At 43.3% G+C, this 26,194-nt stretch overlaps 1 protein-coding gene across 3 annotated transcripts in view; it reads right to left on the bottom strand.

Annotated features, from left to right (window-relative positions):
- Nucleotides 1–1,434: 1,434 nt before the first annotated feature.
- Nucleotides 1,435–26,194, bottom strand: part of HTR1F (5-hydroxytryptamine receptor 1F) — a 118,905-nt gene continuing 94,145 nt past the window's right edge. For all 3 annotated transcript variants that reach the window (XM_065676388.1, XM_065676387.1, XM_065676390.1), the window contains one exon: nucleotides 1,435–9,234. In XM_065676388.1, coding sequence (XP_065532460.1) covers nucleotides 8,097–9,197 — 1,101 coding nt within the window. In that variant the 5' untranslated portion in view covers nucleotides 9,198–9,234 and the 3' untranslated portion in view covers nucleotides 1,435–8,096. The remainder of the gene's footprint in view (nucleotides 9,235–26,194) is intronic.

Below are 26,194 nucleotides of genomic sequence, written 5' to 3'. Positions count from 1 at the left end.
ATGTTCTGCGTATGTTCATCAACCTTCCACTGTAAAGCTTCTTCCTGTTGCGTGTGTGTGTGTCTGTGTGTTCCTAGGTGCCGTAAGTCTCTAAATTTCTTATTAATGATCAAACCCTAACGATGGGGAGTGCGGGCAGATACATGGGGTCTGAGAACCTTGCCAGGAAGTGATCCCATTCTGATGTTTACTACCTTGTTGGTCCGCTGTTGCTATCAGGCACTAAACCCCCACCCAAGGGTGCTCCCACAGAGCAGAGGCCGCCACGGGGTAGGCCTGCAGAGCTGTGCTGGGTGAGCCCCTGGTCAGCATGGGCAGCACGGAGCGGGGCTTTTCAGCCAGGCGGGCCCGCTCTGCCCGCGGAGCGGACCCTGCGGGCTGGCAGACCGCAGCGGGCGCGGGAGGGAAACAGCTCAGCCGCAGCCGAGGAGGCAGCCGCACCTGGAGGACGGGACCCCGAGCGGATGGCGCGGCTGCGGCCTCCGCCCGCCGGCGGGGAAGGGCAGGGGGGCGGCAGGGCCGTGCCGTAAAGCAGCGGCGCGGCGGAGGCGGAGGCGGGCGGGCAGGAAGGTAGGCCGCGCAACTGGGGCCGCTAGGGGGCCCCGCCCGCACGGGAACCTGGCGGCTGTGGTACAGCCGGGGCCGGGGCTCCGGTTCCTGGAGGGGGCGTGAGGGCTTTGGGCTTGCTCCGGCGCGGGTGCCGCGGCTGTCCGCGCCCAGCGGAGCGGGCGCTTGGGCTGCTGGCTGCACGCTTCACAAAGCAGCTGGTAGCTGAGGCAAAGCGGCTCTGCCCCTTGAGAGCTTCCGTCTGAACAGAGGCCAAATCCAGGCCGTGGTGAAAGTCTGCTCTGGCTTTCATCCTTCTCTCTGACATTTCTTTCATCTGTGCTGTATTTCCTTATCTGCGTGTTAGTCTGTAAAGCATCACTTCTCCTTTGGTTTTCCTCGTACAGCTGAGAAAAGGCAGGAGAAGTTCCTGTTTCATAGCCTTCTCATCCCCCTGAAGGACCTTTAAATCAGCTCTTTGGTCCGGTAGCACAAACTAAGCCAGACTTTCTACTCTTACCCTTCATTCTTGGTGTGTGTTGTGGCGTGGGTAAGAACAGGTCATGGAGTGGGCTGAGTGGAAGGGGTGGTTCAGAGGAGCGCTACTTGATTGATTCTCTGTTGAATCTAGACTGCTTATTTTTTGTTTATTTTTTGTTTGGTGCTTTGTTTGCTTGTTTGTTTGCAGGTTTGGAGCTGGGAGGGTGTTTCACTTGTTTATTGTTCACCAGTCAAAGAAGAAAGAGAAGCAGTGGAGTAAATTGGTTGTGAAGTGCTTTAACACTATGTTCAGTGAGCTGGAGGCACAGTTGAAGGCCAGGCAGCAGGGGATGGAGAGGATTGGCATATACCAGGGTATTCAACAAGGACAAACAGGAAACATAGTAATGGTTTGACTTTGTGTAACTTGTATTTGTGGAACATAAAGCAAGCTGAGGATATATACCTGGCCATATCTAAAGCAAGGGAATAGTCTTCACTCAGCGCTCTTCCTGAGCTCAAGGTAGCTTTTGAGAGAACAGTGTTGAAACGTGGGTAAGATTTGAAAATATGTACTTTGATACTACTCCAATTTTCTCTGCTGTTTGTAGCCTTTAAATCTTGGTACTTGTAATTCACCAGTCTCACTGGCTGTGCGTGTCTGGTCTGAACAGTATTGTTGCAGTAGTCTTCAAGAATGATCACGTGTGCCCAGATGTAGTGTGCTGTACTGAGCTTCTGTGGGATGGAGATGGCCAACCAACTTTCTCTCCCTCTCTCAACTCCTAGGAGGTGCCAGGCAGCTTCCAAGTGAAGTGGTACTTTTGTTAGTTGGATCTGAGCTGTGATGAGTTCAAGCAAGTTCATTTCAAGTCTGCCTGGCTCTGTAAGGAGAAAACTGCCTAGTCTTTTTCTTTGCCTGTTCTCCCCCTTCTTCCCCATTTCTGATTGATATTTATGTATGTGAAAAAAAAGGTTATGCTTACCTGTAATAGATACATTTTGCTTGGAAAACTGTTTGGGTTCAAAATGACTGCAGTTTACTTGCTGTCAAATTAAATGTGGATGAAAAAAACCACGACCTGAAAACCAGCTCAGAGCTGAGCTCTATGGTGACAGAGGATGCAAACCCTGTACTGGCCCAACACAGAGCTGGTAAGGTAGTTCAACATCATCTTGCTAGACATGCTGGAAGGGCTGAAAGAGCCCAGATCAGTTAGCTGCAGGACAATAAGCTGCAGGACCTGATATTAAGGGACTGTTAATATGTGGTTAAACACCCCTTGCTAGGGAAGGTGGGCCAGCCATTGGATTGGTCTTTGTTTTGGTACTGGTTAGCACTGACTAAGTTTGCTAAGTCTCCTTGAAGAGATCTCTTTTTGCATCTGGCTGGGGAGCAGTGCTGGTCTGTGTTGAGCCCACCTGGCCACGGGTCAGTTCAGGCTGTCTCCTGGCTACTTCCAGAATAATAGATGGGTGTGAAATAGATGGATGTTGGTTACTTTTGCTGTGGATAATGAAACTTCTTTGCTCCTCCTGGTTAACTGTGTGTGTGGAGCACCTATCTTTTGGTGTTTGCCAGAACAGAAACAACTGGAATGCAAACTGCCTGATTTCTTATTTCATGGCTGTGGACTGTTTTATGCAGCTTTGTACTGTGAAATATGGGAAACCAGGCTTAGCCAAAAGTGAGTTGCCTAGCAGACGCTTGCTGTCATACAAATTAGCCACAGCTTTTGCATCTTGGAGTGCTGCCAGCAGAGCTAGCTATTGCATTAAATGTCTACTACCAGTCATGATATAAACTGAAAGCAAGAATATTAATTGCTCCTCTAGCATTATCTTAGCAGTTAGCACTTTTTGTGGTGTAAAACATGTTTTTCATCTTTAAACCCAAACCATAAAATACTGTTCTCAGTTTCAAACCAGTGAGTGTATGGGAAGAACAGGAAAAAAAGCAATTAAGTGTAAGTATCACACATGTATAAGAACTATCTTGCTTTAAAGTGGAAAGGGAAGCTAATTGTTTTAGTGCTGCCCATCTGGTATGTAACAAATACCTTCAAAACTATAGTTTCAGTAAATATATGCCTTAAAGAGTAGATACAATTTACTTGAGCTACTAGTGGGTACTAGTACTAGTGGGTACAACACAATAGCTTTCAATAAGTATTTTCTTTGACTTTACTCTGCCTCAACCAAGTACATTAATACATAATTGTACTAATGTAGTTTGACTAAAGAAACACAGTACTTTTTCCTTGCCTAGAAATATTTCCGTCTGAAATTTTCCTGAATTGCAAAGTTCTTAAGAAGTAACTCACTTGAACAAGAAATAAACAATGTTGGAATTTTGGAAACTCATACTTCAATAAGTTGCTGAGGATATTATATTGTTTTCACTAACTGATGTCTGTTGTAAGCAAAGAATTTGACACCAGAAAGGCTAGTTTGACTTCAGTTGGTAACCTTGACTGTTCATGCCAATGCTGCTGACTTCTGTTTGTTCTGTTCTCTGTAAAATTTCTTCTTAGCCAAGCTCTGTATTACCAAGGCTTTCATTTCTTCAGTTACTAAATGACAGAAATAAACATTTCTTTGATCTAGTGTTTCTGTTTCTTCTAGAGGTTTAGCTTTCCTGATTGAGGAGGAATGTGAGAAATTTGACCCAGGCTCCCCCAAGACAAATGAAAAATCCTAGAAAAAACTCCAAACCCTAATCTGTTGAATTAATTTCAGAATTCTGCAGGGGAGGAGATAGCATCATCTTGCTGTAATTTTTAGCAGTCCTGCTATTGGTAGTAATGTCCCTGTAGTGCAGCAACACTTTTTTGAAGAAGAATATGAGAGCCACCAGCAGATGCCATTTGCTCCTTGCTTGTGTGTGGGAGTGTTTGTAAGTGCCTGCTGTGACCCGGTGACTGCTAACCCATTAGTTCTCTGCCCAAGAACAGCTGCCCATGCACTTGCGCAGCTCTTGTTTCTACATGAGACATGGTGTTTGGTTTATTCTTAATCCTTACAGGGCTGCTACAAGAGTTTCCTGTCACTTTTCTTGCAGCATTTACTCTTTGGTCTGTAGAGTTCAGAAAAGTCTGTTTCTTTTCTGCAAGGGAATCTGAAATGTAAAGGCCAAACGATAATGTGTACTTGCCTAGAAATAATGCGCTGAGTTTGTAACTGCTGGAGAAAATAATTTGGCACATAGTTATTTCTGTATACCTCCCTAGCACCAAGAACAATTAGGCACCAGCTGAAGACAGTGGCTGCCAAATCCACATTTGGATGAAGTGGGTGTTTCTGGGTGGTGCAGTCATGCGTTAACAAGTGTGACTGCATCACTAAAACAAAAGTATATTTGTATCCCCAAGACCTTTGCAGGGATATACCATCCTCAAGAGGAAAGGAAACTGATAAAGCATCTGGTGGGGAGGAAAGGTAAAGAAATGAGTACAGGATAATGAGGTGCATTTAACTGCTTGCTGTTAGCAAAATCCATCCACCTGAACTGGATATAATGTTCACAGCTGCTTCAGGAATTATTCTCTGTGAAAGCTGAAGTGGGAGCAGGTCAGCTGCTCCAAAGCCAGCTCTCTGGGTTTTAGAAGGAATCTAAACTGATGGGCGGATGGGTGGGCAGCAAACAGCAACAGGGAGAGCAGCTGAAGCAGGACCAGGAATAGAGATCTAGGAAGCTTTGTGCAAACCCCAGAGCAACTGTAAGCCCCTTCCCTGCAATGCATACATACAGCCTTCTGAGAGAGATAGGAAAAGGGCCATGGTTTGGTTTCTTTCTATTTGCTGAGTTATGACACAGAGCTACTTGCAAAAAATCTTAGTTCCAGTGCATAAAATCTTGCTTTCTCTTGCTCCTTGAATCCAGTGCTAAGCTCCAGTGGATATCTGTGTGCTTAATGGAGAGGGCAAAACAGAATCCCAAGGAAATCTTAACCTTTATGCATTTTGAAAGAGGAGCTCACTTTTTCTCTTAACACATCACATACATGGCTAAATACTAGAGATTAAATGATCCTGTGTGGGGTTGTGTTGTAGTGTTTTGGCACAGTGGAGTCTGCTAGAGAACGAGTGATGAGTTGCAGTCAGACACAAAGTCCACAAGCTGCAAGTGCTTTTAATGGGATAACTACCTGCGCATTTGCTTAGATTTCTTGTGGTTGCATGTCCCACCACTGGGGTGTTGGAGGGTGAGCAAATACAGCTCAGCACAAATGATATAAAAGAAACCACTCTGCATCTTGAGAAATGTTTAGCAGCTCAATTAGATTCAGAGTATAATACTGTTAACAGTGCATAAATGACAGCTATTTTCTGTTTATCTATGTATCGTTCCATTCTTGGACCTTTATCCATTATTATTTAAATAAGAGTATTTTAAGTATCATTTCTCCTCAAAAGCAACCCCTGTTTTTACTTCCGGTTTGATTTTACATGACATTGTCAGGCTTCTTACATGTAAGAGGCTAAACAATATACTCTACCCTTCTGCAATCATAAACGGAGAAGCAGGGGAGAGGAAGTCCTGCCCCTAGATATCCAGTGTTATGACAGTACTTGGGAAACATGAGAAACAGGTCTTCAATCTCAGACGTTTCAGTGGGGTTTTCCTTGCTGCTTTCTGCTACTCTGCTAATCCTTTTAGAAAGCTGAATTCCATGGCTCTTCCTGAAGACAGCAGAACACAGCTGGTATTTAAAGCAGTTTTTTCTTTCAGCATAATGCAGCCATTGCTAAGGTCACGGGGGCTGCCGAAGCTGTGCTCTGCAATGGTAGGAAAGTGGGCTACCTTGCACTGAGCATCCACCAAATCCCATCCTGTTGCATCCTAATATCTTCAAAATTTAGCTGTGCTACTGCTGTGCTAGAGCTACATGGCATGACAAGTGAGCTTTCCATTAGATTCCTGGCTAGGTTAAAATCAACAATAAAGCAAATGCACTGTTTCTACTACTTGTGAATAGCATCTCATTTAGACCTTGATATGAAAGCAGAATACAGTAAGTTGCAAGTGACAGAAACAAATTAGTTCAATATTTCAGGTTTCAAACCTTGTCATCTTGCAAGAAACACCTCTGACAGCTGTTGTGTCAGCTGGTAGCTAGTGGGCAAAATATGAAGATTATTTAACTGCAGAGTTTGTAATACAAGGAAGGGGGAGGGGAAGAGAGAAATGACAGTGATGATTTCTTTCTGGGTTTTCTTGTCTAATGCAAACTACTGAAAGTCTCCTGGAAGAAGAACTGCAAAGACCAGTGGGTGATACCTTTCTGGTGATACCAGTGGGTGGTCTTCTGTCTCAGCTTCTTTGAGATGTCAAATCAGTGCTTTTGCAGGAGACTGTTGCTCCTGACAGTAGGGTTTGTAGTTCCTGTAAGGAGCTTCAAGTCCCTATTTCTGCTAGAAAGCACTGAATGGCTGGCAACAAATTCAGAGCCAGAGTCCTGCTGACACAGCCTAGATCTGTTTGTCCTGAAAAGTGCAAAATCCGTCCTTGGGTTCTGGTGTGGCTTTTAGCAGCTTGCCTGCACTTAGGGGTACATGCCCACTTCCCTGTTAGTACCCTTAGCTGGTGGTAAACTTGCTCTGCTGGTTTTGAGGCGAGGGCTGTTCTTGCACTCAAAAGCGCTGGGGCTTGGCATCTAGGGCATGTAAATCAAAGCTGGCCACAGTGCCATTTTTGAGGCCTTAGAAGGAGCCCACAAAAAGATTTGTTCATTGTGGTTGCCTTTGACTGAACGAAGCAGGTCAGGGCTGGCTGGAGTGCCTGCGAGGTCCTGTTAGCTCTGCTGGGACTGGGGACATGGACTAGATGCTCTGGGGGAAGGAGGTGCCAGCCAGTGAGCACCCCACAGGATCCCCTGCCTAAGTGGGCACTGCGTACTGAAGTCACTTCCCCTGCCCTTACTGCAGAAGCTGCTGCACAACCTTTTCCAGGGACCCATGCTGCCAGCACCATGGTCGGTATCTGCTTTCTCACAGGCTTGGAAAGAGGGTGCACAGCCCTACTGCTTGAGGCAGCTGAGTAAAGAATTGGGGGACACCAGGCTTCTGGGCCAATGGAGGGCTGAACATGCTGAGCTGGAGCTGTTAGCCCAAGTTCTTCATCAGGTGGCACTCAACCAAACCTCACTAAGCCACCCAGTGACAGCAATGCTCTAGGGGCTCCTGCACAAACTGTGTGGCTGGGTTTGGTGCTGAAAGTCACAGGAGCCGTGCCTCATAAGTGTGAGGTAGGGGTGAGGACATGAAGAAAGGAGTCTCATGCTTCTCTCCTTTCTCACATCTCCATTAGGAAGACCAGGTGCTCTTTATGAGCTTACCCTCCCTACATGCTACCGCACTGGTTTCTCAGAGCACCAGGCACTATGTGTACCCAGCTCACTGGAGGTGGCCCAACTGTCTGGTTGTTTCCCTTGGGGCTGTGCCCACATTTCTTGTGGATGCACAGTGGCAGAAGGCTCGTAACACTGGCTTGCTCTGAAACTGGTAACCCATGAAAAAGGACCTCACCTGCTGCTGGGAAGCTGTGAGGGCAAAACACAGGCAAGTCCTTCATCTGCGGGAGAAAGCAGAGCTGCAGCTGCACTCAGCTAGATATGTTTAAGTTACTACCCTTCCCTGGGAAAGGGTTGGCTCTGTGCTGCAGGCCTGTGCCAAACTAATAAAATCATGTCTTAATTCCAGGGTGTATTTTCTGTCTTATTTGTGATTGGGGTGTGTCTTTTTTAAATTTTGTTCCTTTGTCTACTTCAAGTGTATATTTCCTTCATATTTAAGGTAATACCTTAGGCTTCAAGCTAGGCAGCTGTGCAAAACCCAACTGGATTAGAGCCACAATATGCTACCTCTTTTTCCAGAGCAAAACTGACTGCAGATGATCCATCTCTTTAAAACTTGGGCAATTTATGCTCCCAGTGCTACTGATAAAAGTCATAATGTAAATGAAGAGTCTCAGTGCTTTTCCTTAAATACAACAAATGTCATCTCAGTTATATAAATTTATACAGGTTAAAAAACCAATGAGTATGTTCTCCTTATATGAACAAAAGCTCTTAAAGATAATGCCTACACCTCACAAGCTTCTGGAAGGCTTTCTTGAAATCTTCATTAAAGATTGTGTAGATTAGAGGGTTAATAAGGGAATTTATGTATCCCAGCCATGCTAGGAAATTAGACATGTCTTCCGAGATATGACATCTTTCACAGGTATTAACAACTACTTCTTTTACAAAGAAAGGGAGCCAGCAGATCACAAATGCCCCCAAGATCAGACCCAGCGTAGTTGCTGCCTTTCGCTCTCTTGTGCTAGAAATTCTCTGTTTTTTCCAGGACTTCTCATGCTTAGATTCAGACCTGGGGCTTCGTATGGTGCTATTGATTTTATCACAGTTCATCACTGGATCTGATGTCTTCTCTGCTGTGCTGGGCATTGAAACTGACTTGGTGCTTCTTTCACCTGCGTCCAAGAGAACTTGTCCATTTACCTCCTCCCTTACAATCCTGCTGACGCTTCTTCTGTGAAATGTCTTTGCTGCCTTGTATATCTTGTAATAAAGGATCAGAATCAAGGCCAGTGGGATATAGAAGGCGCCAAATGTAGAGTAAATGGTGGAAACAATGTGGTCATGTTTGATGATGCATTCGTCATCCCTGCTGGTTGTCTGGTGCCGCCAAAACAAAGGTGGCATGGAGATAAAAATGGATATGATCCACACCACTGTGATCATGATGCCAGCATGCTTAGGTGTCCTTTTCCGTGCATATTCCACAGCATCTGTGATTGCTCTGTACCGGTCCAAAGCAATGGCAGAGAGATGCAAGATGGAACATGTGCAGCACGTAATGTCCACGCTCAGCCAGATGTCACACACCACTTGCCCCATGATCCAGGTCTCCTTTACAATGTAGACAATACTGAAGGGCATTACGAGGACTGCCACAAGGAAATCAGTCACTGCAAGTGAGCAGATTAGATAGTTGGCAGGGTGGTGGAGCTTTCTTGTTACAATTATTGCAGTCATCACAAGAGAATTGATGGCCGTTGTCATTAGTGCAAGCACAGATAGGGTAATGGAAATGAGAATCTTGGATGTCGCCCATTTAAATAGTTCTTCTGATGTACCATTTTGTTCAGTTGAGTTTATTAAATCCATGTTCTTTTTAAAGGTGATCTTTATCAGTAGCAGTTACCTGTTGGAAAAGTAAAAACATTCAGAAAGTACATCACAGAATCACAGAATCATAGGATAGTTGGGGTTGGAAAGGACCTTAAGATCATCTAGTTCCAACCCCCCTGCCATAGGCAGGGACACCTCACATCCTTAGTCTCCAATTTGAATCTCTTTGTTTTTTGTCATCTTAAAAGACTATGGACACCAAACTTACAAGACTTGTCACTTGAAATTACTTTGGATCCAGACAGATTTTCCTGGCTAGCACTATGTGGGGTGCTCTGCCTTCAGAATAGGGGCCTCCTTTTTCTCCTTGATCATACTGTTGGGAAGGGCATGTTTGCATGCCAGGGGAGAGGAGCATCACGTATTGCCTGAGATGCACTGCCCTGTGGGGTGCTCCATGTTGCTGCACAGGGAACCAGACTTGTTCCTCAAGCAGGGCAGCAGTATCAGTGCAGCCCCTGGGGTGCAGAGCCAGCCCTCCTGCTAAATACTTACTCGAATGGATTGCAGTCAAGTTTTGAAACTGGGTAAACTCACCCTGAAGTAAGTACTAATACTGCATTTAGGCACTGTCTACTCCACTAAGCAATGTAATGGCTGTTGAAAACTTTAATCCACAGGAAGCAGGCATAATGCTTCTTTTCTCTCTATAAACTCTCCCCATCAGTATATGAGTCCTCCCTTGTGTATAGATAAGCATGGGCTTTCTAAATGCAGATATAGTTTTCAAAAGAAAACAGAATCTTGAAACATTGCAGTACAAACAGAAGAAACAATTCCATGTGGAAAGGTTTATTTTAGGCAGCTCTAAAATGAAACAGCTGGATATATTTTAAACCTTCAAATGGTTGACTTATTGTCTAACTGAAATATTATCCATAGAACCATAGACTGGTTTGGGTTGGAAAGGACCTTAGACATTATCCAGCACCAACCATCCTCCACAGGCAAGGATACCCCCCACCAGATCAGGTTGCTCCAAGCCCCATCCAACCTGGCCTTGAACACTGCCAGGGATGGGGCAGCCACAGCTTCTCTGGGCACCCTGTGCCAGTGTCCCACCACCCTCACACGGAAGAATCTCTTCCTAATATCTAATCTGAATCTCCCCAGAGGCCCCAGAGTAGAAGATAATGCGTGTGGTATCATGGAAGTCTTCTGTGTTCATCCAGTTGAGCTGTGTTTCCACATCTTTAGCAGCAGTGAGGCTGGAAGCCTCAGTTTGAAGAAGGACATGCTCCTCCACCAAATGGTTGCAAATCTTTTTGAGGTGAGCAATGCCTATGCAGTTCCCTGTAGATTTGCTTTTATTTCCTTGTACTCACTTTTAGAAATGCCTGAGCTGTTCCCCATGGGAAAACTTACTGAGACACAAGAGCCTAAGAACAGTACTGCATCAGAGAGAAGGTGCATATGCCCAGTACTTGGTCTCCAAAGAAGCCAAGCATCAGTGTCTAAAGGAAAGCCTATGAGCAGAGCAGATCTACTTCTGCCAGGGTCCTGGGGGTGCTCAAAGGCCTCAGGGGCTGGGACCCATCTCCCCTGGGACCTCCACCCCACTGCCTCCTCCCAAGGGCCCAGGGAACATAGCTCAGCTTGGGGCCTTCAGTCCCTGCCTGAGCCATGTAGCTGAGCCTGTCCCTGTCTCCTGGATGGGTCTGGGACCTTCACTGCAGACAGCTGCTCTCCTGGGTGGACCCCTTATACTTAGGGCATCGCTTGTCATGCAGAGCTGTTGGCATCACACAGCATAACCCATTCCAAGTCTTGTATAGTCTGGTGTAGTATGTTCCATTCTATCCCATTCCACTCTGCTCCATTCCATGCCCTGCCATTCCATTCCATTCAATTGCTTCCCACTGGAGTCAGAAGGAGATTGTGATGCCTCCTAAGAGCCTGTGCCTTCCCTGTCTCCGGCCTGCACTCACTGTTTAACAACTCCTCTCCTCTCTTAGGTGACCCACTGGATGCCACATGTAGAGAAAAATGGGAAATAACTGAATGATTTTTCTTAGGAAAAATGGGTGTAATTAAAATAGCTAAAGCTTTTTGGTATTATGTTGGAGTGGCTGAAAAAGAATCTCATATACTGTTAATAACCTTGGACCCAGCTCACTAATTTGGTTTGATATTGTAACCTGCGACAATATTTAGTATGCTGTTGACCTACTCAGAAAGTTTCTTAGCACTGCTTGACCAACACTTAATTGTTTGGAAGACAAAGAATGGAAATGTATTTGACATGGTAATATTTACAAATGCTGAGCAGAATCTTTTCCTGTATGTGAGCTCATTACAGCATGTGAGTGCTCTCTTTCTGTGTCCCTCCTCTGAACTTGAAATACACTTCACACACATAAAAATAGATCTTTCATCATGTCAGTGTCACCTTAAAACCTTCTGAATCAACAGTAATTGCTAGTTTGCAGATATTTTTGTCTACAGCTAGCTGCTTTCCAGAGAAGGAATAGGCACATATGGTATTATCTGGTGAAAGTTCAACCTCTGCAAAATAAATCTTAATTTTTAAGCTTGTATAAATACATGGAGGAAAAAAAGTTTACTGGGAAAAACTACAACTTCTGTTGATACCCAGCAGTTGATCATATTTTAGAAGCGTTACTTATTATGGTTAATTACCTTATAAATTTCTAACTCTTTGGATATTAGCAAAAAGCAATTTAGAGCTAATGAAAGCTGATTAATAGCTTTTTGAAAGATTATTCAGTGTGAGACGTGGAGTAAGGAAGATATAGCATGGGTGCATGCACCAAACTGGTGTGTAGATTATACAGGTTACTTTAGTGCTGCAGTGATTTGGAGGCTCTTTGTAAGAAGCACAGAAAATGTGCTTACTTGCCATGTGTAGTGATTATGCTGCTCTGTGTGGTTTTAAGATTATCAGCTGGTATGCTTAGATTTCATTCAGGCTGCTAGCCTGGAAATACAGCAGTACTGAAGATTAGCACATTGAGTTTTAGTGTACTGCTGTTAGATTATTATGCTGCAGTCTGCTGTTCACGGGGCATAACCTGCTCTCTAACACTACCCATCTGGATATATGCCCTCCTGTTCCTACATCAAAGTTGCCTTTACAGTGCTGGTAGCAGGTTTCCACTGTGGTCCCTGTGGGCTGCTGTGAACACCAGAGTGTGGCTCCATCCAAGAGACAAAGCAGTACAGTGACAGGATCTGCTCTCCAAGGTGGTGACTCCCTTTGAGGTTACAGTGGGATGTGCTGCTTAGGACTGCCAGGCACAAAGTTTGGTGGCTTTCCTGTCCGAGTCATATGGGGATCCTCTGCTAACTGTGGTGAGAATTCACACAAGGTTTTTGGGTGGTCATTAGCTAAAAAGATTGGTTTATAGACATGTGGAGTTGGAACACTGGCAGTGTTTAAGGATTGACGCTTCTCTCTCTTTTGATCACTTACAATGAAATAATTCTGGATTTTCTCTTACTAAGTTGAACACAGTTCAGTCAGTGGCCGTTAAGGGCTTCTGTCCTCAGCAAGCAACTGGACCACTGCAACCAAGTATGAAGGATGGTTCTGTAAACAGTGCACTGGATTAGGATGCAGGAGAGCTGGCTTCTGCCCCTCTGCTGTAGCCTTTTTGTGTCAATTTTAGAGCACATTCATTAAAGTGTTTCAGTTAATTCTCTGTAAAATAGCTTATTTGCATATTTGTATTGCCTTCGCTTAGTAGCATGAATAATCTCTTGTATACATTTACTGCAGGGAAGATCTAATCTCAGGTGATATGCACAGGTTCTGTGGGCATACTGACATAACTACACACTTAACATAAGTATTCAAAATGATTCATGGAAGACTTGGGAGCTCTCTTCTTTGAGGTGTGAGTTTACTTTTTAGAGTGAAAACAAACTTGCAGCTCTGCTGAACTGAAGGCAAATCTGTATTTCAACAATTACAGAATGGGTTCAGCAGTGACATATAGCTATTTTCAAAGAAATTATTACAGTTCAGATTTTTTCTAGGCTACTTGTGTGGAACTAGCAACTTGGTGCCCCTCTTGAACTAAGCTGAATCTATCAGCTTATCACTGATAGCGCAAATTCCATGGAAGTTGCTCTTGCTGCAGCTGGAAGTGTTGTCTTTTATCATTACCTTTTCAGTATGCAGCTCTTGTTGGAAAAGTTTGGAAAGACTTGAAACTTTAATTGCATTATGTTGTCCTGAACTGATGATTGGCGAAAGTGATGTCTTGTACTTTGTCTTCATGATAGATCTTAACAGACTAAATTAATCTGTAACTTCTATTAAAATACAAGTATGGTATTTCAGCTGCCCCATTAAAGTATTAGCCTTTGATTGCTCAATAAGAGCCCTGTAAACCATAGAAGCTGCTGTTCACCTAAGATAGCATGTCTGTTATCTTGGTACTTGAACATTATTATTTTTGAGGAACTAGCCACTTCTACAGATCTTTTTTCCTTCCCTTCCAGATATGGCACATTAAGCTGACCAGAATATGATTACTTCCTTGTCTCTAAATGCCCATATATCATCCTACTGATCTTGTTTAGAAGGCATGGGGGGAAATGTCTGTGCAGCCTTATCACAAAAGTAAACATTCAATTTGTCTAGTGGCCACTGAAAGAAAAGGGAATGTTGTTGGTGCTCCCCAGTTTTGCAGGAGCATGGGTATATGTTATTAAGTCCATAACCATCCATTTATGTCTGAGATTTACAAAACAGTAATAAGATCACTCTTGTTCAATAGCATTAGTCTGTCCTTCCAGGTTTGGAAAACAGCATTCCTCTGCCTTTGGGTAAACTTAGAAAATAATAGGAAACACTGGCTTCTGGAAAAACATGTTTGGGAATACCTTTGGGAAGGGCATTGTGAGCTTACTGTTTGGGGTTCTGAATTTAGACTGAACTGTTAGAAATGCACAGCTCTTGATTTTGGGGCTTTGTCTTACGTTGCTTTAAGTACTGGCAGTGAGAAAAAACTTTCTGATTAGAGTAAGTATTGCTTATGGAAACAAGCTTTCTGAGTGTACTGAGGTTGCTTGACTCTTTCCATGTGGGTTCCTTAGCAAAATGAGGGTTTAATTTGAAAACATTAACAGTGCTCAGAAAGCAAAATAAGCAACTGATTGAACTAAGGGTATTTAAATTGCTACAGCCAGCAGTAACAGCCTTTGTGCATTAAGTAAACACAAAGTTGTGCCAGTGGCACAGATAGGTCCTACCCATTTCTCTCACTCAAACAGGCTTCAGCTGGTTTTGAAATGCTTAAGTGTTTCACTTGCCAGGAGGATCTCTTGCCCTATTGGCCAAACTGATCTGTAAGCCAGTTAGAAAGGCCCAGCTTTCTTGCTCTTGTGGTAACTAATTCTACAAACTTGGTTTCCTGATGGAAAGGAAGACTATACTTGTTTTCAGCTAGCCTATTTTTACCAGCTGGTCTTGTATAGGCTAACCAGATGTTTACTGAAGGTAAGACTAGGATAATCATAGAAAGATAAAGTAAGTACAGCCTTGCTTAGGAGCTAAAATTGCTTTTGAAACCAGTATTTATGACTTTGTAAAATGCTTCCTGATGTGGCTGGGTGTCTTTAGATACCAACCATGTGATGTACTAAGGACAATTAGCTTAATAATGATCTATTATATCAAATATGAGTAGAAGGAAATAATACTCTTTTGAATTAAATAAATCTATTTAAAAAGAGTGAACTTGTACTTGGATCTGAGAGGGCATATGTACTTTGTTGAGCCTGAGTCCTAAGTGCCCCAACAGATGAGAAAGAGGAGAAAGGCACTTTTACTTAATTCTTAGTGTCCTATCTTTAGATTCTTTTCTCCCAGTAACTTTTTCTAAGGCTCCTAAAGTATCTCCTGAGACAAGGCAGAGGTGACTGGCAAGTTTCTGAGAGAAGTTAACCTGAAGGCAGCTGCTGTAAACCTGCCATTCCTGGAATGCAAAGTAGATGGCTATCAGCATTGTGAAGCAGAAATCACAAGGTTTTTGGTTGCCAGCTTTTCTTACCCTGTATGCATCTCTGTATGCTTAAAATCTAACACCTACCTCCCTACTCCCCTCTACCCCCCAGTTTTTCCTTTGTATCTGCTACTTAACTAGGAGGTAGAGTTATTCCCAGTTATTAATCTGTCAGCAAATGTTTGTATAAGCATGTTGCCGTAATGCTTTGGATTCTCTGTTTTGGGTGGGACTGCCTCAGTCCATGGACTGAGCACATTCTGGACCTGAAATGTATTGGTAAGATGGAGTAATATCTCAAAAGCTCTTTAGGTTTTGCTGTTTGAGGCTATAAGTAACTGGAGTTATTTATCATTTCCACTTGTAGAAGGTCACAACAGACCCATTTCTAGAAACAGACCACAAATGACTGTAAAATCACAGATTAATCAATAATACTAATATCAGCTAAAGATGATGCAGAATTCTGTCTCCCAGGCACCCTTCAGGAGAAGCATGTGTAAATAGATGGGTTTTGCAGTGTGCCCTGAATATCAGTATAGCATATGAAGGAAACAAATCTGGGAGTCCTGGAGAATAGGCACCTCTGCCTTAGAGATGCACAAATCCATTTATAGCCTGAGTACAGGTGCTCTGGTTTCTTACAGAATGGCAAAGAAAAATCCATTTATGTGCCTTGAATTCAAGGCACATAAGTTGCATAGTAAACCTGCATGTGATGCTTTTCTCATCCTTGTCACAGTCTAAGTCTCTGCATTGGCAAAATGATACATTGCAGTATGTTTTGTGTCAGGCATAACAAAGATGATGCTTGCTTTAATTTTCAGGATGGTTCTTTAAAATTTTTCAGCTAACAGAAATGATTCCAATTGGCTAAAATGACAAAGTCTGACAGACTTAGCCCTGAAAATTACTGTCCCGTATGTCTGCTTTGTCATGTTACTGATTTTGGTGCAAATTCAGCAGGAGGTGCATAGTGCTTCCAGTGAAGCAGCTCAAATGCAAAGTCTTGCTCAAGATGCCAGGGAATGTGAACTGTCCCTCTGCACTAGATGCTGGCAAGAGAGATACAAACTCCACTGGGACCAGAACAAAGGCAGTAATCTCTGGCAAAAGGACAGAGCGAAGCGCTGACATAGCTTCTGTCCTCGTCTCCCTGGCGTAATTAACTTGCCTTTGTGTTTCCTATTGAGGCTGTATAAATTGCAGCGTGCTGGCTGTGACTTCTTTGGCACATCTTCCTCCAGGAGGCTTTGGTCCTTGCTTCGTTACTTCATGAGCATTACCAAGTGCTGTGTTTTCCAGTCTGCAAAATACCAGACTCTTCAGGTTCAACCAAATGTGACAGCCACAGGGATTCCCCAACCTCTCTCACAGGGGGCAGCTCCTTGCCTTCTGCATTTCAAAGGTGTCACTGCAATTTCTGCAGAGGCACCACCTGAGCGATCTTTAAACAGTCAGGTAACTGTGAGCAGAGAACCCAGCAAAACATGCTTGGGTGGCAAGGTTGCTACATAGGTGGGGTTAGTCTGTAATGCATTCCTTGATTGCCTTTGTCATGTTCTCTATTTGCACCTGTTGCACTGCATCTGTGCTGCTTGTCAAGCTTGCCTGGAGGATACCTCCCCTGCTAGTTGTTATCATACCTGTAGCAACTGCTGCATTTGCTTATATGAAAGAATGATGTTCAGAAAGTAATTATGCATTCCTTGCTGCTTCCAGTGTTGAAGTTGAGGGTTTGTTTTTTGTCTCCTTTTGGAAAGTCAGTCACTCATCTGTGTTTGCTCTTTATTTTGTGTCCCTCTGCCATCTGTTTTAATCTAGCTGAGGGGGATGAGGGGGGAGGCAAGCCAGCTTCGCAGCCAGCTCTCTGAATGGGGGGAAGGAGAAGCAGCAAGAATGGCATTGTCCACAGGATGACAGACTTGCTTACATAAAGCAGTAGGCATGCCTCTCAAATGCAGCTTTACTTTTTGGGTGACAGGAAAGTGAACCTGTTATGAACTTGATAATTTTGGCTCGAGAAAGGGAGAATTTCAGACTTGAATTCATAGTTCTCTAGTGGGGATGCAGTGATTTATTTCTATAATTCATTAGATGAGGAGATTCAGTTTCCTTGCTTATTTGAGGCTTGTCCGAATCCCTAATCCAGACCTATGCGTGAGAAATGAAGTAGTGTCTGGGCACTCCTGTGTGAGCAAAATGTAGAATACTTGCAATCATAAAAGTACCAAAGTCTTATGTAACTATGCAGTCAACATCCTGTCCTTAGACAGACATGTGCCTTTGGTGGTTGAGATCTGAACGTGGACCCTCCATATCATGAGTGGACCACTCACTTCCTATCCCCACTCCTCGGCACCCATCCTTAATTTAGGCTGCAGCTAACAGCCTGAAATGTTCCATTCAATGAAAAATCATTTGTATTAGGAAAATAAGTTAAAAATTGAATTTTAGTTCTGTTGAACAACGAAATGTTCTGTTGAACGCAATGCGTGTGTTGGTTTTCAAGTTTTTCTCTGGACTGGCAGTGAATCAAAGAAGTGACTATTCACCCATCTCTATATGAAATTTGTACAACTAGTTTCATACTGTGCAGGAATGGTTTGCTTTCATGATTATCAACTAAATTTTTACAGTGAGGTGAAAATGCAGAACGGTTTTGCTTGTGCTTCAAAACACTGCTTTTCAGGTAGGGGCTTGAAAACTCTAGGAATCACAAAGCAGTGTTGGAGTAAGGAGGTTGAGAGGCAGTTTTACTTCCTTCGAACAGTAATAAAATGCAGCCTTGTTTCTCTCACTTCCCACTCATCCTTATGCTTTGGGGACATGTGTTCTTTGCCAGCCCTCTGTAAACACATGCATGCACAGTTGTAAGTCACAAACACTTTTCACTGATGCACCTAACCCTGAACTCTATTACTAGGAAGAGTTCAACTTTAAAAAAGAAAAGAAAAAATTGTTTTCTAGTTAATAGACTTTTTGGTGGAATAGCTCCTGTATTACCTGACTTCTAAGGTAATGTGGGCACCTTATGTCTTAGTTCCTTGCAAATTTTATCAAATGTGTTTTTTATTACATAATAACTGTAAGACCTTTTATTCAACTGGAAGAAACAACCTTGTTCACTCCTGCCTGAACAGTAAGAAAACAATGTTTTCAGATGTGTTTAGAAAAGATCTCTGTTTCAACCTACAATATAAAACCCCATAATTTTCAAACTGTCACCTGGGCCACCAGCAGGATGTTTAATTATCTGCTGGGTGCTTAACAGGACAGGTTTGAGGGAGAGCTGGTCTCAGAAGGGTTTGTTGGAAATGGAGCAAAGGCAACACGTCTGTGCGCTCCTCTTCTTGGCACAAGAACAGGACAAGTGTGTGGTTAATTACTTATAATTTGGAGAGACTGCAAAATTCACATAATGTGCAATCTCATCTCTGCCTAATTTTTGGAGACTGGGGCTTTTTTGCAAAGACTATCTTGCTGCAGACTTCCCAGTGTCTTTCCCTGTACTTCTTTTTACGGTGTCATTTGTCTTTAATCCTTATCTGATCATATTACAGACTGAATGTCTTTCCCTAGGTCTTGTTATCCATATGTGATGAAATAACTCTATCATGGGTAAACTCTGCATTGGGTTTGCACTAAACATTAGTTCTGTAATATTTTCTTTATTTGGACTGATGCAATTCAGGCTGTTTCCTCTGAATGATGTGCATGTAGCCCTGAACAAGTATTTTAAGCAAAATACACAAAACAGATCTTAAAGGTGGTGGCTTTGGAAGTGGGAGGAAAATAAAGAGCATCAACTTTTTGAGTTCCACTTCCTCTGAAATGGTGTTTTTTTTTCTGATCTCCTTGGGAAAGACAGAGAGGAAAGGATGTATGTGCTGCCAGAAAACCAGGCAGAATTTGTTGAAAGATTTCTCACAGTGATGCATCCATGGGAAAAGATTTTAGTGTGGAATGTTTGTCTTCAGACAATACTTTTCTGTCAGGGGTTGCCAGGCTGCATGGCCCTGATGACTTCCACCAGAACTGCAGCTCTAGGGAGAGACCCTGTAAAAGGTACAAGGAGGGGAAGGGCAAGTGCGAGTGCAAGCTCCTCCTGTTTGCCTGGGTGTCAAAGGGACCTGGGCCCTGCCACCACCTCGGAGGAGGATGTGCCATGAGGGAATAGCACAACAGGCCCTCCTCCTGTCTGAAATGCTGGCAAATTGCAGACCCCCATAAAGCAGTGAGTGTGGTCTGTAGAGGGTAGCCTTTATAAGGTCATTAATGTCTTTCTTGAAATTGCTATGCAGAACCTTAGCATGGGAAAAAATGAACTTCGAGCTCTGAACAGCTGTGTGGAAGGCTGGGAAATCCTACCAAGTGGATAGGAGACACTTGCACAGGAAGGTCCTGTATTGGAGATGTCAGATAAAATCTCAACCTGGGAACCTGCCCAGGAGTTTTCATTTTATAAGCAGTAATTAAAATGTCCTCAGGTCAGGCTGGCTTAGATTGCAGTATGTGGGCTGACTTTGCAGTAGGCTGGAAACAACACTACGTGCTAGCGTCAAGCTGTAGAGATTGAAGCTATTAACCTCCTCCATAGGTAAACAGGGGCAGAGTTCGTATAGTGAAGAGGCAGAGAGATATAATTTACTCTTGAGACTGGTGTTGCCTGAGCAAGCTGGCATATGCACTTGGCTCCATGTGGTGAGGAAGGCAGGAGGTGAGTTGGGGCAGCGGCTGCCAGGCTCAGGCCAGCAGCTGGTCTAGAAATGCCTTGTCCATGGTCGGGGCCGGGATCTCACCACCATGTTTTGGCACAGAACAACTTTCTCTGTGGTCAGCTGGCACCACAGCTTGCTGAGTCATTCCTGGAAACATTTGGCCTTGGGTTTTTTTTAGGAATGCAACAGAATATGTTCACACACAGAAGCAAGGATTTATCTTCCCTAGGAAGCTTCCTGGGTCTGTCAGGTCTCCTGTTGCAGATTCTGTGATTACTAAGTAAGGTCTTAAGCTCTCTAACACTTTGTGAACTCGTTTTCTTTTCTGATAGCAAAATAACAGACTGTCACACACAGCTTTTTTTTTCTTCGCATAATTCTGATGTAGTTGTGACACTTGACATACAGCACAGATGACTGTGAACAGCTTCTTAAAATTTTAACAGATGATTCAGAATTGGTTATGAAAACCAACCTTATTGCTGCCTACTGAATTCCTGAGGCAACAACTGTGTAACAAGACTATCCAGCTTCAGCTGATCTCCAAAACTTAATTGATGAAGCACCTAAAGAATGTGAAATGATAAGCCTAGGAAACTATTTCCAAACAAAATATCAGATTTAGTTGCTGATGCTGATCCCCCCTGTAATTCCCCCCCTCCACCTTGAGAACCTACTGATGCTGGCTTTTTAAGATCTTTTAAAACTACTTGTTATGATTAAAGCCTTCAGTACTGTAAGGAAGCTTAGGTACTACTTTATCTTAGGGATGCTTGTAGGTAGCACTTCAGCTCTTTGTTTCCCAAGTAAGAAAAAAAAGTATAGTTTCAGAGAAGAGTTGAGTAAAGCTATATTTTAGGTTTAGATTATAATAGTAATATAAAGAAGCAATAACTCCAGCAGCTGTTTTCTCCTTAAATTGTATGCTGAGAAAATTACAATTGTCTTTCTTATACAAGCACATTTCTTTGTAATCTCTGTGTATACTTGCAATAGACTTCAAAATATTTCCCAAGGATCTTTAAAACTGGTGTTTTACAGTATTTGCACATGATAACATGTAATATTAATTTAATGTTGAAGAGAAGCATCAAACTGACTGTTTCTAATTGCTCAGATCTTCAGAAGGCACATCAGTACTCTGAACTGCTTTGAGAGTTCAAAAACCGCCAGTGGATTCTCAGCAACTGTAGGCTGTCTATAGTCCCTGTAGTTTCTGAGAGCTAAAGATTATAAGACGTGCTTTCACATAATAACATGGTAAAGAGCAGGGGTAAAGGACAGAGGCAAATGGTTAATGTATTGTTCTTCACAGACTGGAAGAGGCCTAGAAAAATTAAAGGCAAGCCTTTGATCTGACTTATTTGTTATGTATGGGAGCAGCACTGTGCTTAGCACCGTTGGAAATGCTGAATCCCTTTCCCTGAATTGTTTACAGCCCAGCTCTCGCATTGGCAATTTGGAGGATTTAACTATGGACTTCAGCATGAGGAACTATTTTTCTACCAGGAGACTGGAAAAGACCAAATTAAGACTTTGAAGCTCTCTGCTAAAATGCTGTTTCACTTTTACCTTTTGAAGCTGCTGAAATGTATGGAAAAAGACTTTCAACATTTTAACAGTAATATATGGTTTACAAGTAATAAGAATTATAGTATAGGGTGTCTATGCTCATGTAGAGAGGGCATATATTGCATTGTATTTTTGCCCATAATTTCTATGCTTTTATTTTAAGAAATCATTATTGAAAACTAAGTTTCCTTAGCGTTCAAAATAAGCCTTTGCTCCTTGAAGATGAAGAATATTATGTTAACCCTTCTGGAAAGGAGCAATGAAGAGATTAAGGCAAATCACCACATCTGTATAGTCCTTTGTTTCTTTTTCTAATTTTAGGTTTCCCAGTTTTTATCCACAAAATAATGACATTACATTCTTGGATTCTTCTACCTGTTTGTTTCTTGATACACAATCTTTAGGATCTAGCTAGGTCACATATATCAAACATTCCCCCTAACAGTCCTGTTTTATAGGCTTTCTTAAAACGATGCAAACCTAGCTCCAGGTAGTTATATACACATACATAAAGAGGGTGCTCTCTCTAATCAGTGGACCTGAGTATCTACAGCTCCAAGTAAAACTAGCAGGCCTGAGAAATAGCCAAATTACTAGCTGATGGCACTAATTTTATATGGCCTGTCCAACAGAATCCCAAGGGTTGGAAGGGACCTCAAAAGATCATCTAGTCCAACCCCCCTGCAAGAGCAGGGTAACCTACAGTACATCACACAGGAACTTGTCCAGGCGGGCCTTGAATATCTCCAGTGTAGGAGACTCCACAACCCCCCTGGGCAACCTGTTCCAGTGCTCTGTCACTCTTACAGTAAAGAAGTTCTTCCTGATGTTAACGTGGAACTTCCTATGCTCCAGTTTACACCCATTGCCCCTTGTCCTATCACTGGATATCACTGAAAAAAGCCTAGCTCCATCATCCTGACACCCACCCTTTACATATTTGTAAACATTGATGAGGTCACCCCTCAGTCTCCTCTTCTCCAAGCTAAAGAGACCCAGCTCCCTCAGCCTCTCCTCATAAGGGAGATGTTCCACTCCCTTAATCATCTTTGTGGCTCTGCGCTGGACTCCTTCAAGCAATTCCCTGTCCTTCTTGAACAGAGGGGCCCAGAACTGGACGCAATATTCCAGATGCGGCCTCACCAAGGCTGAGTAGAGGGGGAGGAGAACCTCTCTTGACCTACTAACCACTCCCTTTCTAATGCACCCTAAGATGCCATTTGCCTTCTTGGCCACAAGAGCACATTGCTGGCTCATGGTCATCCTCCTATCCACCAGGACCCCCAGGTCCCTTTCCCCTTCGCTACTTTCCAGCAGGTCAACCCCCAACCTGTACTGGTACATGGGGTTGTTCTTCCCCAGATGCAAGACTCTACACTTGCCCTTGTTAAATTTCATCAAGTTTCTCCCCGCCCAACTCTCCAGCCTGTCCAGGTCTCGCTGAATGGCAGCACAGTCCTCTGGTGTGTCAGCCACTCCTCCCAGTTTTGTGTCATCAGCAAACTTGCTGATGGTGCACTCAGTTCCCTCATCCAGGTCATTGATGAAAATATTAAACAGCACCGGTCCCAGCACCGACCCCTGGGGAACTCCACTAGTCACAGACCTCCAGCTAGATTCTGCGCCATTGACCACAACTCTCTGCCTTCTTCCTTTCAACCAGTTCTCGATCCACCTCACTACTTGATCGTCAAGCCCACACTTCCTTAGTTTATCTATGAGGATGCTGTGGGAGACAGTATCAAATGCCTTACTGAAATCAAGAAAAACTATATCTACCGCTCTACCATCATCCCTCCACCTAGTCACTTCCTCATAGAAGGCTATAAGGTTGGTCATACATGACTTCCCCCTCATAAAACCATGTTGGCTGTTCTTAATGACCCCCTCATCCTTGATATGCCTAGTGATGGAGTCAAGAATAAGTTGTTCCATCACCTTTCCAGGGATGGAGGTAAGGCTGACCGGTCTATAATTACCCGGGTCCTCCTTCTTGCCCTTCTTATAGATTGGTGTGACCTTTGCCATCCGCCAATCCTCAGGCACCTCGCCCGTTTCCCACGACTTACCAAAGATGATGGAAAGTGGCCTAGCAATGACCTCCGCCAACTCCCTCAGCACCCGTGGGTGCATTCCATCCGGACCCATTGATATCTATATCACAGCACCTTTGTGATACATAATATGTAGTGTAGTAAATCCTGAAAAAGACCACCCGACTCAATCCACTGCAGAGTGTAAGGCCTGTCTAAGTACCTAAGTCCTGTAGTATGTGGGCTCCCTCTCCAATGCTTGAAGATTAACGTGCTGATGATTGTGTTGTGGTTTCTTTGGAGCATGTGCTTTAACCAAACAAACTGAAAACCAGAACTGACTATTAAAACCCCCAAATAAAACAAAAAGTGCTGCAAAATAACAAAGCAGGAGACAGGGTTTGTGAACAGGCAGTGACATCTTGGGTAGGGGACCCAATGTCCTGTCTGATGTGGCTGGGAGCTACAGTAACTTTATGCGCGCTTACTTGTTCAACTAGAGTATTCAGGCAGCACAAAAGCATATTCAGTAAATCTAAAAGGGCACAGAAGTAAACTTCTGCCTGCCCAGCACTTGATAGTTGTGACATGATGATTGGCAGGGCTGCTTCGGATGTAGGCACACTGCATGTGTGCATCTTTGTGTTAGGGAGTTCTACAACCTTCATGAGTGCCCCTGCTCTCTCCAGTGGGAAAACTGTTTCTCTGCCCTGGCTGGGGTGTGAATGAGGGTAGTGGGACTATGGCTGACCTCATCTCTGTCCTTGGTTTGTTTTACCTTGCTAGCTGCTGTGGGAGAGGGCTGGTTGAGCAGGTAGGGCACCACGCTGCCCTTAGTGGCTCCCAGCCTGGCCAGGCCATGCTGCACCCAGGCACTGTGAGTCATGGGAAGGAATCTGCCCTCCAGCAGTGCCATTAGTCCCTGAAAATTGCAGGTGGATATTTGGGGCTCCAGTAAGACTTTTAGTCCCTGTGAGGGTGGGATCCCTGTTGCATCTGCTGTCATAACACAGCAAGCTTCAGCACTGTCCTCCTGCTGCTGTGTGCAGTGCAAGGGGCACCTGTTCCTCTGCACCTCCAAGGTACAGCTGCTGCTTAGCAGTGGGATTTGCTATGTTAGGATAAGTTGTTGGAACAAATAAAATGCATGCGATTGGCAGCATCTGAAAAAATCAAATACACTGCCTTTACTTAGAAGCTCCATTTGGTTTTATATGTTTTATTCTGGGTTTTAGGATTGAGAAGTTCCAACCATTTGCTGCAGTTCCCAATTTTGTTGTTGCTTGACCTCTACTGCAACGTTGATTATCCTTTCTGATAATTCAGATGTATTGCTTTAGACCCAGGCAAGCAATCACAATATATTCCCTTCTGCAAATGATTTATTCCAGTTGCTTTGTTCTCTCTGTTTCTGATAATGGAGTTTTTTTTCATTAGGAGGCATTAGGAGCTAAGTTAAGCCATGCAGCTGACTTTGTCCTAAAATCTCAGAATCTGTTGTGTTGGAAATAAGATCTTATTAAGATTTCAACTTTTTTTCTTTTCTTTTTTTCTTTTGCTTATTTCAGTATGGCCTATTTTGACCACAATAGTAACTGTCAGTATCCTCAATTCGCTAGAAAGGATGAAGCACTGCATAGAAGAAAACCTCACAACATAACCATTTATTCATCAATTAAGTCCAATTTTTAATTAAAAACTGCTATAACAAACAGTATAGGAGTTTTCAGAAAGCATGAGATCTGAGGTTGTGCTGTAGGAGAGAAAGATGCTCAAATGTACTGAAGTCCTTGCTTCCCTTTTATTTTCAGCTAGCAGTCTAAAAAATGTTGCAGACCTTTTGAATGCCATGAAGGTTGTTCATACATCTCAGCTGGAGATGAAATATAACATGAGAAGTAAGTGCAGAAGAACACTGAAGAAAGAAACAAAATGAAACAGAACCAACCCTGACCAAGTCAAAACAACAAAAAAACTGCAACCAAAACCCACAACAAACCAACCCATAAAATAAAACTTGTCTCCTTCTAATAGCCATCAAATATGGTACAGGATCATTAGATTAACCTTTTGTTATGATGAAAAGCATTGCTGTAAGATGTGTTCCAGCTGTATTTAATGTGATCAGTAGGTTTGTGCTCCTTTTTACATTGAAATGGATAAAGATTTTAATTTGGATAAATAGGTACCTGACATGGTCTGTTGTTTTTCTGAGGGTTTTTTTTTTTTTTTTTATATAGCTGCTGCTTTTATGTTGACTTCTGACTTGTGTGATGATTAACAGATAATTACTTTTCCTGTAGTGAGCAGTGTTGAAGTTGGATGACAAGAAGGAAGTATGTTCCTTGTGCAGATGTTGCTTCTGCAGCAACGTCCAGCAGGAACGATGGAGCTGGTGTTCATGTGGGTAATATGTGTAAAAAGCAGCTGCTTTTGCCCAACACAGTGAACTCTGCTACCGTTTTTGCTGGTTTGCATCTGCCCACTTTAGAGAACTGTGGCAAACTGTGCCTGTTTGGACTTAAGAAATAGATGAGTTTGTTTAAATGCTAGAGATCATTATTCAGTCAGAAGTTGATATCTGTGCCAGAACTGTTTTGGGAAGGTCCCTGTTGGATGCTGGAGCAGGGCAATATGTACTGAGCAAGTGTGCTGGCACCTTCATGTCTACCTGA

This window comes from Lathamus discolor, chromosome 4 (assembly GCF_037157495.1).
Source record: "Lathamus discolor isolate bLatDis1 chromosome 4, bLatDis1.hap1, whole genome shotgun sequence".
Taxonomy (NCBI): domain Eukaryota; kingdom Metazoa; phylum Chordata; class Aves; order Psittaciformes; family Psittacidae; genus Lathamus; species Lathamus discolor.
The sequence above is the reverse complement of the archived record's forward strand: the minus strand, read 5'-3'. Positions and strand labels throughout refer to the sequence as shown.